The 18,551-nt window shown below is 54.0% G+C and overlaps 1 protein-coding gene across 3 annotated transcripts in view; it reads right to left on the bottom strand.

Moving 5' to 3' along the window:
• Nucleotides 1-335: 335 nt before the first annotated feature.
• Nucleotides 336-18,551, bottom strand: part of LOC132007396 (granulocyte-macrophage colony-stimulating factor receptor subunit alpha-like) — a 29,045-nt gene continuing 10,829 nt past the window's right edge. The window contains exons 4-12 of one of the 3 annotated variants that reach the window (XM_059385537.1): nucleotides 11,336-11,462; nucleotides 11,081-11,210; nucleotides 10,399-10,583; nucleotides 8,327-8,460; nucleotides 6,208-6,231; nucleotides 4,061-4,196; nucleotides 2,589-2,679; nucleotides 2,171-2,237; nucleotides 336-852 (exon numbers count right to left, since the gene is read on the bottom strand). In XM_059385537.1, the coding sequence (XP_059241520.1) occupies nucleotides 400-852; nucleotides 2,171-2,237; nucleotides 2,589-2,679; nucleotides 4,061-4,196; nucleotides 6,208-6,231; nucleotides 8,327-8,460; nucleotides 10,399-10,583; nucleotides 11,081-11,210; nucleotides 11,336-11,462 (1,347 nt within the window). In that variant the 3' untranslated portion in view covers nucleotides 336-399. Of the gene's footprint in view, nucleotides 853-1,580; nucleotides 1,699-2,170; nucleotides 2,238-2,588; nucleotides 2,680-4,060; nucleotides 4,197-6,207; nucleotides 6,232-8,326; nucleotides 8,461-10,398; nucleotides 10,584-11,080; nucleotides 11,211-11,335; nucleotides 11,463-18,551 lie in introns of those variants that run through there. The other 2 variants (XM_059385538.1, XM_059385539.1) reach the window with 2 other exon arrangements.

An 18,551-nucleotide genomic window follows, 5' to 3' on the forward strand; every position in this document is an offset into this window, starting at 1 on the left:
GAGCCCGCCCGGCAGGAGTCCTGTATTCCGAGGATGCCCACCTGCCTCACTTTTGGTTTCACTTCCCGCTTCCCCAAACGACCTCGTACCCTCGACCCAGGTGACCTGTGTAGACGGCCGGGCTGTGCAGAGCCTGTTTAAGCACGGGGAGCCTTGGGATGAACCTTTATTCACCAGCGCCGGGATTCATACCAAACCCCACAGTGTAGGGAGAAATACCTGCTCGTTCCCGGCCGTTTGCAGAATCAGAGCAGCCTGGCCAGGACACCGACTTCTTCCCTCAAAACCTATTTCGGACACACGACTTTATCCCCCCAAATGTGCCCACTCGTGTCTCACCGTAGAACTATTTTATTTCCCCCGGAGTCAGAAATACAGAAACCAGGAAGGAAACGCCCATCAGATGCCTACAGCAGCCCCGGTGTGGACGCCAGCATGAAGCCAGAAAGCCTGGGTTTTGGGTGGCGGTGGGGGGGGTCGGGGGAGACATCGTCCCCAGACGTAAGCGTGCAGCGCTCCTGCGTGACATTTTCCGGGGAGGCGGGGGACGCGGGGAGAGGCTGAAGCCACGCAGGTCACGACATGTCCTCCACGATGAGGATGTCTTCGGGCTCCCGGGAGTTCGGCGGCCGGTGGCCCTCGTCCCAGGACACCTGGGAGACAGAAGTCGGGCAGCGTTGAGGGCACCCACGTGCGAGACCCTCGTGGTGCCGCCCAGAAAGTGCCCGTGCAGAGCTGCATGGTTCCCCGTGGCCGAAGGGTGGACACCTTCTCCCTCCAGTGCATGTGGGGGAAGGTCACTAAGCCACGAACGGAGCAGAGCTCTGCCACCTGCTGCGCCATGGACGGACCCTGAAAGAACAATGGGCGATGCTCTGGGTGAGGACAGACAGGCCAGAACCCGTATCATGGGACCCCCAGGTCCAAAATGTCCAGGACAGGCAAATCCACAGGCAGAACGTGGACGCGTGCTCTCTGGGACTGGGGAGGGGACCCATCACGGGGACGGGGTCTCCTCTGGGAGGTGCAAAGGCTCAGGGGACCAACAGAGGGGGCGTCAGAGTCCCCCTTGGAGGACGCGGCTCCTTCCAGCCTGGACGGTGGTGGCCGTTGAATGACTGCTTCAGAACTCAGGGAGGCCCCCCCAGTATAAGAGGGGGTGATCCCAGCCAGCCTGAGCCTGAGCCTGTTTCTAGCCCAGACCTTATGGGGGGGGGCCTTTGTGCCGACTATGAAATAGGAATCCTGACAGCCACCTGCCAGCCGCTCTGGGCTCTCAGAAGAGCACCATTTCCTGGACCATGTGTTAAAGGACGGGGTCCTGCAAAGAGTCTGAGGACCACCTGTGCCAGCCATAGTGTGGGCTGTGGACAGGACCCCGAGAAGTCGGGCTGGTCCCCTAACTCAACTAGGCCTTCCCACTGGAACGTTGAGACCCACGGCAAAGCCCCCTGCAAAAGCCACGACCTCACCCCAATTTTTTCCATGAACCCTCAACCCCGCCGGGAAGGCACCCAGGCCTCGTGGAAGCCCCAGGGGGAGCCCCAAGGGGTGGGCTTCCCAACGAAACAGCCTCCAGCCCGAACTAGAGCACCTGTGCTGGGGGCGTCCCTCGGCTCATCATCCGGCAGCATGTGAGGCTGACGCTCAAGGAGAGTCAGAAGGGGCGGCGGTGCCATCCTGGGGAAGGTCCCTCACCTGAGAGCCAGCGGCAACCCCAGGGAACCATGGTCAGGGGTTGAGTGGTGGCCCCCCAGATCCCACATCCATCCAGAATGGCGAGAGATAGCTGTATGTGCAAATAGGATCTGTACCCATGTAATAGGTTCGGGGTCTCCTGATGAGGCTGTCTGACTGTGGAGAGAGAGACCAGCACTCCCCGTGCCTGAGCACCGGCCTGGCATTTCCCGCAGGGAAACAGGGTCACCCCACGTCCCCTGCTCCAGGGGCGGCTTCTGTCTTAAGCCCCAAGTTGTGGCTTTTGTGGTTGAGGTTCCCTTCCCAAGAGGATGGACTTTGTGCTGAAGGCAGCTGGACCCTCATGCCTCTCGCCTCCCTCGGAATTGCACACCAGCGCGTTGGGGAGCGCAGGAGACTCGTGCCCAACCCCGCGGCACCCCTCGGAGCAGCCCCGGCCTCCAGACTGGGAACCGGGAACCGCCGCACCCACCTCCGGGGAGAACAGGGTCCCGGTGAGTTCCTTCTTCACCTGCGGGATGCGGGGGAACAGACTGTACCTGCCGAGGAGGGGGATACCGTGAAGGAACCAGCGAGCCCGGCGTGCACCCTGCAGCCCCGGCCCCCTAACCCCTCCTACAGAAACCCCGCGCGCACGGCAGCGGCCAGACCCGGTTTGTACCGACCCGACCGACCTCGCGCTGTGGCCCTGTGGCCCGGGACAGCGTGGCTGGCGCAGCGGGAGACGCCCCATGGACAGTGACTCCGCCTTCCTCGCCAGCCCTCAGCAACCTGCCATCCGAGCCTGGACTCTGCATTCGCCCTCCCCTGGCCATCCCGTGCGCTCCGGGGTCCTGCGTTGGGGTGGGAAGGGCGGGGGCGAGGGTCCTGGGTCCAGGGCTGGGGCTCACCATTTGCAGAAGCACACGAGGACCAGCGCGGGCACTGCCGAGGCCGCTACTAGCACCCCGACCAGGGCACCGGGGAAGTCCTCCGGGAGGCCTGGTGGGGGACAGAGGGAGAGGGTCAGGAGGGCACGCGCGCGTGCGGGAGTGGGTGGTCAGCTTTGCGCGCAGGCGCGTCCCATACCCTTGACCCCGTTACGGGAGGATTAAGGATGGGGGTTGCTGGGGGAGGCAGGGCTACAGCCGAGGAAGGCAGGGCTTCTAGAGGCGGTGGAAGGCCGTCGCGGGAGTATGCACCCTCCCTCCGGTCCTGTGCCCATGCCGCCCCCGACCCCGGCGATCCCCACCCGTCTCTTCCACGCCCTACTCCTGAGAGACCGTCCACCATAGACATTTGCGCAAGGACACAACCAGTACCACGCAACGCATTCCTTCTGATGGACGTTCACTTTCAACACGGTGCTACCTAGCCAAAGGAATGAATGCGTAACTGTGAAACTCCAGGATGGCACAGGTGTGTTCTCTATTGCCCTGGAGGCTCTCCTTGGGGAACCCTGACGTGACCTGGGCGGTCTGTGCAGCTTCTGGAGAGCCGTGAACCTGTTCTCTGGAAAGAAGGAGCCCCACACTTGCGTCCGGGGGTCCTCTGGGAGACGGCATCCAGCTGGAGCATACTTTGAGCTCCTGCCCTGGCGCTCCCCAGAACGGATGTGTGGGACTCCTCGAAGGATGTCCCCATAGACTCCTGTATAATGGGGTTTCCGCCACCCCTACAAGGAAGTACGCTGAGAGGCCGGGTGAGGGACACCCCCGCACCCTCCCGCCAGGCCCCCAGAGCGCGGCCAGAGCTGCATTTCCGTTTCCTGCCGCCAGCGCTACCGCATGATGAGAGCAGTCACGGTGCAAACCACAAGCTCTGGGATACTCCTCACTGACCCCATAAAGGAGGGGGGTGATGGGGCACCCAGCGGGACGGGCAGAGCCCCCCCGGGCCCTGGCTGACCCTTATGGGGAAGGGGACACTGCTGGGTTGGGGCATGGCCGGCATCTGGGGCTTTCCAGAACCTGAGCGGGGCTAAGGGAACAGTAGCTCACAGGGGCTAGTGCCCTGTGGTTCATTCTTGGGGTCGCCCTCCTAGGGTGACCGCAGGAGCTCGGGAGGGGGCGCACAGCAGCAGGACACACTAAAGGTGGTGTGTTTCGGCAGAGAGCTAGTAGGGCCTGCCCCGAGCCCCCTCCGCTGGGAGGGGCGCCTGTGCGCTCAAAGCATCCCTGAAAAGATGCGTGCGCCCTAACCCCAAAACGTGGCAACGGGACCTTATGGGAACAGGACCATCTCAGGAGTGGTGAAGTGCGGGGTCCCAGATGAGCTCGCCCTGGACGCAACCGCAGGTGTCCTGGTAAGACCCCAAAGAGGAGCCGCGCAGGGGGACCCCGACCAATATCCGTCCGCGGCGCACGGGGAGTCGGGCGCTCACCGAGACGCAGCGTCGGGCTCCACTCGCTCCACAGCTCGTTATGCACATAGCGCACCCTCAGCCGGAGCGTGGTGTCCGGCCTGACGGCAGAACGCGGCACCACGTACACATTCGAATCTTGCCCCCTCTGCAAAACCTTGAAGAGAAGAGGGCATTGTTTGGGACCAGCGTTGGTGACGCGGGAGGGTCCCCTGGAGTCTGAGCGTTGGGGTCCGTGCCTGAGGCCCAGGACATCCGCGCATCTCTCTAGCCCCAAGCAGGGACCCTAAGGGGCTCTCCCGTGGGAAGGTGGACTCCACGCCTGTGACGCACGACTCCCCGAGCTACGCCCACCGCTCGCGCAGAGTCCCCACACCCTCAGGGCCTGACCTGCGATTACTGCAAATCTACACACTGACAGCCAAGGGTGGGTGCGTGGACAGGGCCCCCACCTGGCTCCTGCTTTCTGGGGGCACAGCTGGACTCAATGCGACTCCACCTGGCTCCTGCTTTCTGGGGGCACAGCTGGACTCAATGCGACAGCGCTGGCCGGGCTCCAGGGGTCGGCCATCCCCTCCCGCCAGTTCTGAGATAGGGCTCACGTGTCCCTCTGCATGACGACCACCTCTGCGTCCACCGCACAGAGCATGTGCCGGTCTGGAGAGACCGGCAGAGTAAGACTGACCGGAACACTAGGCGGTCGTCGGGGAGAAGGAGGCCCAGCCTGCAGGTCCACGGGGCAGGGATGCGTTTCCTCACCGCCATGACCCCCGGCAAATCCCTGTGTCGTCCAGCTCCGTCCTGGGGCTGGAGTGGAGTGGAAGGCACAGAGTCTTCGCCTGCTGCTTGCTCCAGGGGCCCTGGTGTTTCTTTGTAGCGTAGATTAGAAGATGGACAGTGACCCAAGTTTGCACACCCCGGAAACCCCAGGACATGTTCTTCGCTGTTTCTGTTGCCTGGAAGAACCCAGTTTCTTCTCACGCGTCCGTGATGAATGAACTATCTTGCCTTCATCAGCTGTGCGGCTCCTTTTGGACCCTGAGGATCCCATGCTCCTCGCCCCCTCAGCCACAACTGCCCTGGGGCAGGTACTGGACGGGCCCCAGCATGGACTCAGGGAGCTTCCAGGCCAGCCCATGCAGACAAAAGCTGAGGGCAACAGCAGGGATCCCCCAGTCCCCAACAAGAGCCCCCGAGGCAGCGAGAAGCCATACATGTTGCTTGTCCAATGTCTGTGGTGCACCAGGTCTTCTATGTCATCCGAGTCGCCGGTGGGGCCCAGACAGGACACCTGTCTCCCCAAGGCCGGCCTCCGGGGACACCTTCGGACGGCACCCAACCCTCTTGCACTTGTCCCGGCCGCTGCCGGTGTGGTCCACGGGAGCGTGGGAGCAGGTGATGCCTGCGGGAACCCAGGTGAAGGATGAGACAGATTCTGAGACGTGGGGGTTCCTGCTGCCCTTGAGAGCGTACACGGGGATGCTGGTCTCTGTGTGAGTGCCCTGGGGCGACAGGGACCAACGACCACATCCGCCACAGCTCAAAACCAGAGACAAATATCCTCTCCCAGCTCTGGAGTCCAGAAGCCCCACGGAGATCCAGGTGGGACAGGGCCTTGCTCCCTCCTGAGGCTCCAGGGGAGGCTCCTTCCTGTCTCTTCCAGCTTCTGGGGCTCCCGGCGTCCCTGGGCTGGTGGCCACATCCCGCTCATCTCTGCCTCTGTCTTCCCGTGGCTCCTCCTTTGTGTCTGTGTCTCCTCTTCTGTCTCTTACAAGGACACTTGTCTTGGATTTAGGGCCACCCTCATCTAAGATCCTTCCCTTTTATTTGCAAAGACGTTGTTTCTAAACCAGACCCTGTTCTGAGCATCTGGGCGGACATGAGTTTTTGCAGGACGGTGTTCAATGCACGACGAACTTTCAACTGAAAAGGCTCGAGGCGTTGCGTCTGGAAGAAGACCGTTGCTCTGTCCACGGGGTAGACGATGACCCGTGACTTGAGCTGAGTCAGAGGCTTTCCAGAAAACACAGCTTCTCAGTCTGAGACTAACAGCCTGAGGGCCACGAAGGGGCTAATGGGGACCCCACGCCGAGGTGATTTGTGAACACTGATGCTTGATGATGCTTGGACTCAAGCAAAGGAGGCATAGAGAAAGAAGAGACACTTACGGGGTTTGTCTTGGAAGCGCTGCCCTGTAACAAAAGGGAGGATTGTTAGCCTCTGGGGTTTCAGCATTAGATGCAAATGTGGGAACCCACCTGGACCCCCAGAACTGGTATGAAGAACCCTTCTCAGAGCTTCCCTTATCTGCCAACCGGGAATGAGGCATGCCATCAGTTCCCCCTTTGGGGAGACGTCCCCTCCAGGATGGACGGGGAATGTGTCCTAAATTCCACCTCCAGGGGACTTTCACGCCCAGAAGAAGACGAACAAGACCACTGGTACCTGCTTCAACAAGCATCATCACTATTGTTCTTAAACCCTCTTTCTTCTAGAAACCTATTTGTCCCTCTTCTGGAAGTTTTTTTTTTTTCCCCTCTCCCTGTCCCCTGGTTTGGTAGGTCGTAAGCTCCTTACTTGCACTATTCAAGAGCCACGTCTTTTGTGAGCTCTTATATGCATATGAATGCCTTTGCTGCCCTCCCCACTTTATTTAATTTACTGCCCTCGGGTTCAGGACCTAAGAGGGTGGAGGAACAGCTTTTCCTCCTCAACACTTCCTTACTATGAATTTGTCTCTGGCTGGTGAGTTTGCTCCAGGGTATTAACAGGGAAGGAGAAGACAAAGTCTACAGTACCTTTTTCTGCATCACTGGATGTTCAAATGTCTAGTAAGGACTGACCCTCTCAGAGACCCTCTGCCTCGTCCAGCACTGACTGAATGCACCTGCCAGGCTCTGGGCAGAAAGCCAGAGGGGAGCTCGCTGCCCACCTGGGGTCTCACACGCACAGGACGCTCTGGCCTGCACAGCTGTGTGAGGTCACCTGTGTTACCACCTGCCGGAGATCACCTACCTGGAACCAGTGTGAGGTCAGCTGGGCATAGTTCCCTGTGTAAGGTCATCTGTGAGAGGTCACTTACGGGAGGTCCCACATGGGATGTCACTCACAGGAGCCCCGGGGAGGAAGATGTGGGCAGGCAGGACCAGAAGCCACAGACTCCTGGCCGGTTGCCTCCAGGACTCCGACTCCAACCCAAGACCCACACCCAACCTCGCAAGGGTTGTAAGGACAGAAGGGACACGACCTCATTTCCGGTTTAAAAGAAGCCCACCACTGAGTGGCTCACATCTGGGCGGGGCCTGGGGGTCACCTGCAGAGCCCTGAAGTATGTGGAAACTGTGATGTCAAGGACCATGAGGGTGTGGGACGGGGCCGGCAACATTTATTGAGCACCTACTGTGTGCCCAGAACACCCAGCTGTGCCATTGCTGTACACATAATGACAGCATCCTCGTGCTCACGGAACCTGCCTCTGTGAGTTATGTGCAAAGGCCCTGAGGTCTGAGGTGCTTGGGATTGAATCCCGGAGTCGCCTTCTGCCCCTGGCTCTGGGCTGGGGGTGCATGTTGAGGCCCCAGGCCACAGGGAAACAGAGATGCTGGGTGTCCTCTGGGAAGTCCCCAATTTCCAGGATTTGGGGACATGTCCAGGTCTCAGGCTGCAGAATCTCCCTTGGCACAGCTGTGCTGAGGGGTCCGGGAGAAGGTGGGCAAGTTGAAGATTCAGGGGAGCTCCCAATGCACCTGTCGTGAGACACCCATTCCCAACCCATTTTCACGTTTTGTTTCCAAAAAGGTCGAGAAAGGGGCTGCATCCTGTTAGGGTCTCAACTCTGATATTCTAGAAAAGGCAGCTAATGGGAACGGTGATGGGCAGAGTGTGCATGTGTGGACAGGAGGGGTGTGGGGGATGCCCCTTGACCTTCCCCTCAATTCTGTTACAAACCTAAAGTAACTCAAAAAAAAAAAAAAAAAAAAAAAAAAGAAAAGAAAAAAAAGCTATTTCAGGGCTCCCAGGCTAGCTCAGGCAGAGGACTGTGCAACCCTTGGTCTTGGGATCCCAACTTCGAGTCCCACATTTTGCATAGAGATTAGTTTTTAAAAAAAATAAAAATAAGCGGATTTCATGGGGAAAAAAAAAGGAATGAACAACCGGTGTAGGGTATAGGGCACAGGAGGTCCCAGAGAACAACTCTCGGGAGCTGTGAGCCGGGATTGAGCTCTGCATGAGCAGACGGGACCGAGCACGGTTTGTAGTTCCCTCGCCGAGGTCGGGGGCTCTTACCGGTCTCTGGATGTCCAGCTCATAATACAAGACTTGAGTCGAAAGCTCGTATCTCATCTCGGGGTTCTCCCACCGGATAATGTGATGCGATGTGTTGTGGGCGATCATGATGTTTGTTGGGGGGTCGTACTTTTCTACGGAAAATAAAACAGAAACAACAACAAAAATCCTTGCAAACACCCAGGGGTCGGTGGTGGAGGGGGCTTCCGGCGGATTGCACCTCTGTAGGAAATTGTGCTATATTTCTTTTTCTGCAGGAAAAAAACAAAACAAAAAAAACACAAAAAAACCAGAAGGTGGGGGTGCCTGGGTGACTCAGTGGATTAAGCCTCTGCCTTCAGCTCAGGTCATGATCTCAGGGTCCTGGGATCGAGCCCCGCATCGGGCTCTCTGCTCAGCGGGGAGCCTGCTTTCCCCTCTCTCTCTGCCTGCCTCTCTGCCTGCTTGTGATCTCTGTCTGTCAGATAAATAAATAAGACCTTTAATTAAAAACAAAACAAACCAAAACAGAAGGTGAACTGGGCTTGGAAAGGGAGGGCTCAAGCCAGCTGATGGTGCATGAAGGGGACTGTCCCCTCCGTGGTGCCGGCCACCCCTCCTGGTTGAGTACCCACCCTCCGTGTCCCTGCTGCAGATTGCCGGGACCGCAGGTAAGGACGCCAGCAGACAACCATGTCCTGCTTCTCTGTGCCTCAACTCTGGGACACTCTACAACTTTGGGGACCTCAGTCACCCAGGGTCTGCGTGCACACGGGCATACACCTATATGATGCCGAGCACGGCAAGCTCTGTGTTCTGGCTTCTGCTCCCGGATTGCAAACCAGCGCCTGTTCTGTGGCCTGTGGAGTGCGGTGTCGTTCCCGCTTTTGTGCTTTGGGTTGGCGATGTCACCGTTTGAAACGGCCCCCAAGCGTGCAGTTGGGGTGTTGTCTGATTTGCACAAAGGGAACTGGCACGTCATCTCCAAAACAGGACACTTTGGCACAAGGGTTATTTGGAACTGCAGGCAACCGAGAGTCATGGATCCAGAAAGAAGACTTTCTGGAGCTTTCATTATCGCACTAAAACCAGAAACTTCTGAGAAAGTAAGATTGCCACAAATCCCGTCTCTGGGGAAGTTTTCTGTCCGTGAAAGTCAGCACCAAATCGTATCTGCACCAAAAAACCTCACTAATACAACCCTGTCTCCCATTACTTTCCGTATATATTTACCACTTCTAAAAGCACAAGCCCATTTTCGTTTAAATCCATAGTTAATAGATTTTTATTAAAATGGTATATAAGTAAAATATTTTAAAAAATATGTCTAAGTCCCTGAATCTAACCACTTCCTTGGGACATTTTCCTGTATTTTCTGTGAAGCCCTTCCCCATGCATATCAAACTTAAAAATTAAAATTAAAATTAAGTAAACTTAAAACTTAAAATTAAAATTGAAATAAAAAAACTTAAAATTATCAAACAAATTAATATTTGTGAGCTTTTCTCCCATTAATAGAGCATCTGTCAGTTTAATTTGCAAGCCCTGCCCACAGAACCTAAGAGGGTCGAGGAAAACTTTTTTTCTTCTTTTGCATCCCTACACACAAGAAGGTCACGATGTGACTGTTGGAGAAACTACACACATGCGATAAGCATTGTTCAGTCTTAAGGTATAGGGCTGTGGGCATCGGGTGCACCATCAGTTCATCAGTAATGTACATTATGTAAGATGTCTTTAAACAGAAACACAGTTATAACACGACAGACCCTGTATTTCCACCCCTTCAGCTGTGATAAGTTGAGTTTTGCAAATTCAGGATTTGCAGGGAATTTACATAAATTAGCAAAAATGGGTACGTGACATGAACACATGCCTTTCCTGCAACCCACCGCAAGGGGACAGTCAGGGCCACCATGCCTGTCTGTGTCTCTGTTTCCCAGACCTCGAGTGCCGACCTTGGACCTTGCTCAGGCTGGTCCTGAACCCAGGGCCGCGTCCCACACGGCGAGGGTGTGAGCCCAGATGCGGGAAGCCCGCTCTCCTGGCTCGGGGGCGTGTAGGGGAGAACACAGGTCGTGGGAGCGTCTTACCGATCTTACGGGCTTCAAACGGAACAAAGTCCAAGAACGGGATTGCGGTCTCACTGCTGGTCCCATTCAGTAGGAAGAAGTAATTATCCATACCCTGGGGTTCACCGAGTTCATCGAAATGGCAGCCCACGCGGGTCCCCGTGGGGTCTGTGACGTAATGCACGCACTCCGCCTCATCCTCGTGCCTGTCATTTGCAAAAGGGATGCGGGAAAAGCCTGACTGTGTATCCTTCTGGGCAGACATTATCAGCAAGAAGATCTCCCCAAACCCAGAAAAGCCTCCAAAAAACCCCAAACCAAAACAAGCAAACAAAAACACCGCAAACTGATACAAATTCGTCCCCAAATAAGCACAAAACCAGAACGGGATATGCGTCCTAGGGAATCGGCCAAGACCCTGCACAGACGGGGACGGATCCTGCCCTTTGCAGGGCGAAGCCATTGCAACCATCCGTGCATGATAAACATCACGAAATTGTGGCTTTCGTCCTCTCTTTAGGACAGGAGCAGGGTTTGCAACCCAGAGCTAGGCGGCCGCCAAGGCGCCGTGTCTCCCTTCCCAGGGTTTTGTGATTTTGTGGCATTTCCGGGCAGAGCCCCCTGGGGTCCCCCGGCTCTCTGGGCCTCTCCCGCTATGATCCCCGCATAGATCCCCGGCGGTGCAGGGCGGCGTCCGGCTTACAGGGAGGCCCACCAGAAGAGCCGGTAGCAGACGTCGGCGGGGGCTCGGGGGCCGGGCGCCCAGCTGCAGTTCATGAGACGGACGTTGTAGATGAAGCAGGAGAAGTTCACGGCGCCGGAACCTTCCCTGCCTGGGGCGACACCCAGCGACGCTCTCAGCGGTGGCAGCGCCACCAGCAGCCCCCGAGGGGTGACGCGAGTGGGTGCCCACGGCGCTGGGCGGGAGTCGGGGGCCCATCCACTCAGGGGACCTCACCTGGGTTTGCGAAAAGCAAGACTTCCTGGAATTTGGCCCCGTCACAGGTGACCCTCACGGTCAGGTTAGCTCCCCGATGCAGCACGCGGTTACGGAAGATGCAGAAGTACGTGCTGTCCTCTCTGACCTGGAAAGGGAACCATCCAGAACCCACATGTCACACACGCATTCTGGGCTCCCTCGGACCCGACTCGGCCCCGGTAGGGGTCCAGAGCCGGGCATCCCCATCCCGGATCAGGTACCCCTCGGACCCCTTTCCAAGCCTGTTGCATGCTAGGTCTCGTGCCTGACCTACCGAGCCCGGTTTCAGCAACGAATCCTGCTCAAATGATTATTGAGAATCCCTCCCCCACCTCTGGTCCTCTGATGCTGGGAACAGGTCACCCCAAAGAGGCCACTTGGGTGCAACGATTTTGAGCTGAAAGCAAAGGGCACACACACACACACACACACACACACGAAAACTCATTGCCCTCCTCTGTGCCTAAAACCCGGGCACACGTTTCCTTTTCGGAAGGCCCCCCCCCCCCCCCCCGCCCCGTGGGTGTAACCAAGAAGGGCAGAGTGAATCCCACTGGCAGAGACCATTGCAGACACCCAACAACCTGGAAATAGATCCCAGTCTGCAGGACAAACTTTGCCGAACCCTTCCAGTGGTTCCTCCAAACGATCTCCTGCCCCAAGACCTGCGGAAACCTACCGCTTCCCGATAATAAGCAGCCCACGCGGGACCTGCTGAGTGAGACGCCCGGGAAACCGCTCGCCCTGCAGTAATGCAACGAGCTCACAGCTGGCCCAGAATGGCCAGGATCTGAGGCACACCAATGGTGTCCCTGATTCTGTCCTTACGTCCAGTGCTGCGTAAGGATTATTCTGACCCAGAAGCAACTGAGAACCAGCAGCTACAGAAAGAAACCTTCCTGGGGCTTCCCTGATCGGACTAACAGCACAAACCTGTAGAAACACACATGACACGGATCCCGGCTCTCTGGGGGAAGTTTTAGGACCATGAAGAAGGCAGAAAGTCAGCACCAAGACAGAGCCATACAAACCACCCGACTGACATGAACCATGTCTTCCAAGAGTGTCCTTCAAATATCTATCTTCCCCCGCAATTTGCTGCCCTTAGCAGCGTCCAACGCTCTTCCTGCCGCTTGACACATTTGCACCATGTATCTGCTCTTCGTGAAAAACCATATACAAACTCTCAGGTCTAACCACTCCTTTGGGGGCATTTTCTTCTTTCTATCAAGACACCCACGTCGCGCCACCTAAAATTTTTAACCACAGAATGTGCGTGCCTTTTCTCATTTGGCTGTCGTCTGTCATTTTAATTTGCAGAGCCTCGCGGACCGAACTTAAGAGGGTGGACAAAAGTGGTGTTGCGCACCTGCACCATGATACAGTTTTCCCAGTCCTCTGCGTGACTCCGAGGCTCTGCCAAAGGTCAGAGCTGGTGGCCGACACCCTGGCTGGAGCCTCCTTTGTCCTCATTTGGGGGGGGGGAGTCTTGGTTGATGTGATCAATTGTGAACGCATTTTATTAATGCTCCTGTATAACACGGCTGTTTTGTCTTTGTGGGGGAGGCTTTCCGGGTTTGGGGGTTGGATTTTGTGTTTGATTAAGTTTCCCCAAGAAGTGTTACTGGGGATGCAGGGGGAGGTGAGTGGCCACAGTACCCTGGGGGTCGGGAAGGGGCCGTGGGGGGAGGTCAGGGGCGTGAATATCCCTGAGAATCCAGTCAGGCCTGCCCTCCAGCACAGCTTCTGGAAGGGGATTCCGGAAGCATCCAGGATTCTGGAAGCAAGGCCGGGTGACAATGGGGGAGGGGGTTCTGGAGACACTCGGTGACCTGGTACTTACCAGGCCCACCAGGCCTGGGACAGGGAGAGGGTTGCCCTTTGAGGTTGCCCTCAGAGAAAATCAGTGAGGACCCAAATCGCGAAATGATTCTGCCATAGGAAATAACAGGACGATTTATTATTTTTTTCCTAGATATGACAGTAGGACACGTGCCATTTCTGCCTACAGAAACCCTTTATCGCGAAAAGGTTTTCCTGCATGAAACAAACAAACAAACAGAAACGGTTGCTCGGGAACCCTAAAACACACACGTATTTTGAAAAACGATGATCAGCAAAGACCTAGGGCTGGGGAGAGGGGAAGGGGTCCCCCCAAGCTCCTCGTAAGGGGAACAGCCTAGGAATGACACCGAGAACAAAGAGCCCCTTTAAAACAGCCAGGCAGGAAAATCTCAGATTTACAAAAAAATCGGGTGATTGACGGCCTTAAAACGCCAACCGGGAGGCCACCAGCAGGGGACCCATTCCGAGGTTTTTTGGGGGGAAAATGGTTGAAAAGAAGTTTTAATACTTCAGGACCGGTTTGTGAGCCAGATAGGAGAAAAGCACCTTCTTCAATCACAAGGGCTCACAAAAGTGTCCCAATCATCACCCATCCTGAGGCCAAATACAAATCTTAAAATATATATATATATTTTTTTTTTCCTAGTTCCAAAAAGGATAAAATACACCTCCTGCCTCTTTATTAGCATCCATTAGAAAACGGGCAACAGCACGGGTCTCCCGGACACGTGTGTGAGTCTCTTTTACAGCTGAAGAGGATGCAGCTGGGTTCTGGGGTTCTGGGTCCCAGCGGGGTCTGTCAGGGGCCCGGAAGCCTCTGCATCTGAAGCGTCCCATAAGGGGCTCCTGCCTCCTGTCTCTGCAGGAAATTTGCTCCAACATACAATTTCCCACTTGTTGAAAAGATGGGACTTTTAATACAATGAAAATCATAGCAATAATATAAAAAAATAGAAATAAAAGGTGGGACTTGGATGCTTCCTTCACATCAAGACAGAGAACAGGTGCGTCATGGGTTGTGTCTGGCAGAAAAGGCAGAAAAGGCAGAAAAGGCAGAAAAGGCGAGGTCCCTCCTGTCTCTGCCATGACAGAGCAGGAGGCCCGGGAGCCCCTTGCATCCCGGTTTCCTGCTGATTTCAACCATAGACAGCGTGTTTGCTCCTCAACCCGCGCTGGCCTTCTGGTCGGGCAGGGGATTTTGTCTGACTCATTTACATATTCATACATGTATTTCTGTTTTGCTCTGCACTTTAGCTTTTGACCATTTTTTTAATTTTAATTTTTCATCGTGGACAAGTAGGCGTAACCACGAAATGGACCGTGTCCTTCCCTCTTAGGCGTGCACATCAGTGGCGTGGGGCACCTCTGCTATGTGGTGGAAACCTTACGTCTTGTTCCAGAATATCATCACACACATACCCCCTCCCGGTGCCCCCTAACTAGGCCTCATTCACCCCCTTCCCCCAGCCCCTGGCAAACACTAACATACTTTGTTTTACCACGATTTGTCTATTTGTGCAGCTTCACAGAGCTGGGCTGATGGAGCCTTTTGGGTCTGCATTCCCAGACACAGTTGGGAGGTTCATATACATTGTAGCAAAGTTCATATACATTGTAGCAAGGTCTGCACACATTCTAGCAAGGTCCGCACACATTGTAGCAAGGTTCATATACATTGTAGCAAGGTTTGTATACATTGTAGCAAGGGCCATACACATTGTAGCAAGGGTTGTATACATTGTAGCAAGGTTTGTATACTTTGTAGCAAGGGCCATATACATTGTAGCAAGGGTCGAGCTGCTTCCCTTTCACAACTGCGTGGGAGTATGTATTTTTAATCCTTTTCCCCTTACCGTGGCATCACCGCTGAACACTCCTATGGGGCCAAAATGAGGAACTGGAAAAAATGGGCAAAGCAGCTTCCGCCGGGGCTGTGACAGCAAGCAGCCCCACACGGCATCTCGTGCTAAATATGGAGCCTAAGCATGGTGACCCATGAGGTCACGAGATTTAAAAAGAACTTGAAAGGAAAAACAGAGCACGTGGAAAAAAAGAAAAAAAAAAGTGAGTACAGCGGCATCCTGTTTGTGAAATCCCGGATTCCGTGGGTGCAGGGTGGCCCGGCCAACAAGGAATTGTGGGCATTCACTGCCCATGGGGCCAGTCGGGTGGGGTCTGACCAGGAAGGTCCTTATATACACTCCGATTTCCTCAACTTCAAAACGTAGGAACACAGACTCAGAGCATCACTGACATCTGTTTGTCTGTGCCCCATCTCGTGCTGAAAGGCAGAGGCAGACCCCCGGGGGCTCCTGGGAGGTCTTCACGCTGCAGAGAGACCCCCATCCTGACCCGGAGCTGGGTCTCCCCCAGCGGGGCCTGCTAAGGAGGGAATAAAACCCACAGTCCAGAGATGCCTTCAGGGGTTGACTAAACCCACATCTATTCCATCTTCCCTGCAAGCATCTCTGGGCAGCTTCACAGAAATCCCAGTGACCAAGTCTGCAGTCATGTTTTCTGAGTCTGCAAAAAAAAAAAAAAAAAACCAAAATCCAGTCAACTAACTCCCAACTAAGAAGGAGGAAGAGGAGGAGAAGAAAGAAAGACCCCTCCTATTTAAAAAAAAAAAAAAGAATTATGTTTTCCCAAAGGACGTCTTGAGACAGTCGGGAATTAGAAGCACCACGCAGGCCGTTTTAAACAAAAGTGGCCCTAGAAGGCAGCCCTCAAGGACACCGGTTCCAGCACCTTCACTTTCCAACCAGCAGGAAGGAGTTGGCCCGCCCCTCCGTTAATCTAAGACATTAGAACCCCTCTCTGCAAAAGAGCTAGCATTTTTTTCCCCTTTCCTGCAGAAAACCCTCAAAACAAATCTGCTCAGAGCAGGCGGAAGGAAATGAACCAGAGATTAGTAACACGGAAAACACACATAGGCAAAAAAACGGACGGCCTTGAAGAACATGTAGAGGGACTCGGTTTTATGTTGCCGGCAGAGCTGGGATCTAAGACCATCTGGAGGATATTTTATTTTATTTTTTTAAAGATTTTATTTATTTATTTGAGAGAGAGAGTGTGTAAATGCACACAAGCAGGGGGAGAGGCAGAGGGAGATGCAGATTCCCCACTGAGCAGAGAGCCTGATGCAGGACTCGATCCCAGGACCCTGAGACCATGACCTGAGTCGAAGGCACTTGCTTAACTGAGTGAGCCCCCCAGGTGTCCCTCACAGGATATTTAAAAGAGAAAGAAAGAAAGAAAGAAAGAAAGAAAGAAAGAAAGAACGAACCAGTTTCATTTAAAAATAAAAATTAAAAAAAAAAACAAGGCAGCAATCTGGCTCAGTCAGTGGACTGTGCAACTCTTAGATCATGGGGTCATGAGTTCGAGTCCCACACTGGGTGCAGACTTATTTAAAAATAAAATCCTTTTTTTTTTTTTAAAGAAATGTAAAGCTATAAAAAAAAAACCAAAATGTCATGCTCGTGCACTAAATTCAGCATTATTATTATTATTTTTTTTAACCCCATCAAGATTGTGCTCGATGTGTTTTCATGAGGTCCATGCAGGAGGGGAACCAAAGGGGTAATCTCGGCAGAGGTCCAAACACACATTTTCAAGACTTTCCCAAATCTGTGCTAGAGAAAAACAACACGGAGCACAGCAGGCACTTAAATGAATCTCTTCAAGAGGACAAAGACGGTTTTGGCTTTGGGGTTTTGTGGTTGTTGATGTCCGTTGTTTTTCACCAACAGGCCTTGTTGTAATTCATACGGAAACACTAAATGTAGGAACGTTTTCTTGAATTTGCAAGGAAAAATGAGATGAAACAGAAAGCCAAGACCCTTACAGAGGGGAGGGGCACACTCGCATTGTTCCTCAATCACAGGACGACATTCAGAAAACCAGATGCTTCCGCCAAACATACTGAATTTGTAAAAAAATAATAATAATAATAATAATTATAAAACAAAACAAATAACCCTGGACAGGAAAGCCATTAAATTAATGCCTTCCGTGCACCAACAGCCAACACTTAAAATCGGGGAAAAAAAAAAAAATTCATGCAAGCCACAGAACGCGATACAATGCTTAGAAATGACCCCCTCATCAAGGAAGGTCAGCGACCCATTTCTCTCTGTTGCATGATGTTAAAATTTGATTTCATTAGTTTTTAAAAAGCACAGGTACAGGACGACGCCCACAGCTGGGTCGCTGCGACCCCCTATGGGGAAACTTCCTTCATCTTCTTGCCCCGACCCCGGGGGCCATAAATCCCTGCTCCTAAGGGGTGACCGTAGCAGACTATATCACCTCCCAATAAACCACCTCGGCACAAGGATTATTTTGAGCCGAAGGCAACTGCAAAGACCAGATAGAAGACACGCCTGGTGCAGGACTGGAATCTCCGGAGACAATGCCAGACCCCCCCCCCCTCAGCCTGCAGATGGCGCCAGAGGAACCCATATAAAAAATCCTCATGGGGAGCCTGGTGGACAGTGACCTGACCTTGCTCTCAGCTCAGGTCCTGATCTCAGGGTCAGCAGGTACAGCCCTGCTTTGGGCCCCACGGTCAGCATGGAATCTGCTTGGGATTCTCTGCCCCTCTCTCTGGGCCTCCCCGCCCCCAAAATAAATCCATAAATCGTTTTTGTTTTTGTTTTTTTTAATTCCTGCTAGAAACAGCCATAATGATACAGGGGTCCCCCTCCCCGCAGTCAGGGGTTCGGGAGCACAGCCCACCTGCTCATTCTGGGTTTTGGCTTTTCCCCGGGGAAGCCTGGATTCCCTTTTCATTCTAGAATCGGTTTATGGGGGGATGCCAGCGGGTGTCTCAAGGTACTGTCCTCCCGGAGGGATGGAATGTCGGGGCTGGAAGCGCCCCAGGGGCAGGGTTTGGGGCAGAGGACATGGATCCCTTGCAGCCTCTTGTCTGGAGCACATCTGCACCCGTTGTGGGGAACCCCCACTCCATTCCCAGGAATCCCAAATTATTATAAAGATCACTTTAAGCTGAAGACGTTTGGATTCAAGAGATGCAGAAAGAAACATTTTTGAGGAGAGGGTTTTTTTTTTAATCTGACTAAAAGCACAAAGTTCTGGAAAATGAGGCTACCATAAATTCCCTCTTTGGAGTGAACTTAACGTCCAGGAAGGACATCGAGGGTAAACCTACCATGAATGCCCTCTTTGGGCAAAGCTTTAGGGCCACTAAAAAGTCAGAAAAACTCCTCAAACTTACATGAACAAGCATGATTCCAAACTTTATCTCTTGTTGTATTTTTTTTTTTTTTCTGGAAAACTCCTTGTTCTAACTGTAGAGAGCTTTATTGTCTCCTTCCTTTTTCGTATT

This window comes from Mustela nigripes, chromosome X, assembly GCF_022355385.1.
Source record: "Mustela nigripes isolate SB6536 chromosome X, MUSNIG.SB6536, whole genome shotgun sequence".
Classification (NCBI taxonomy): domain Eukaryota; kingdom Metazoa; phylum Chordata; class Mammalia; order Carnivora; family Mustelidae; genus Mustela; species Mustela nigripes.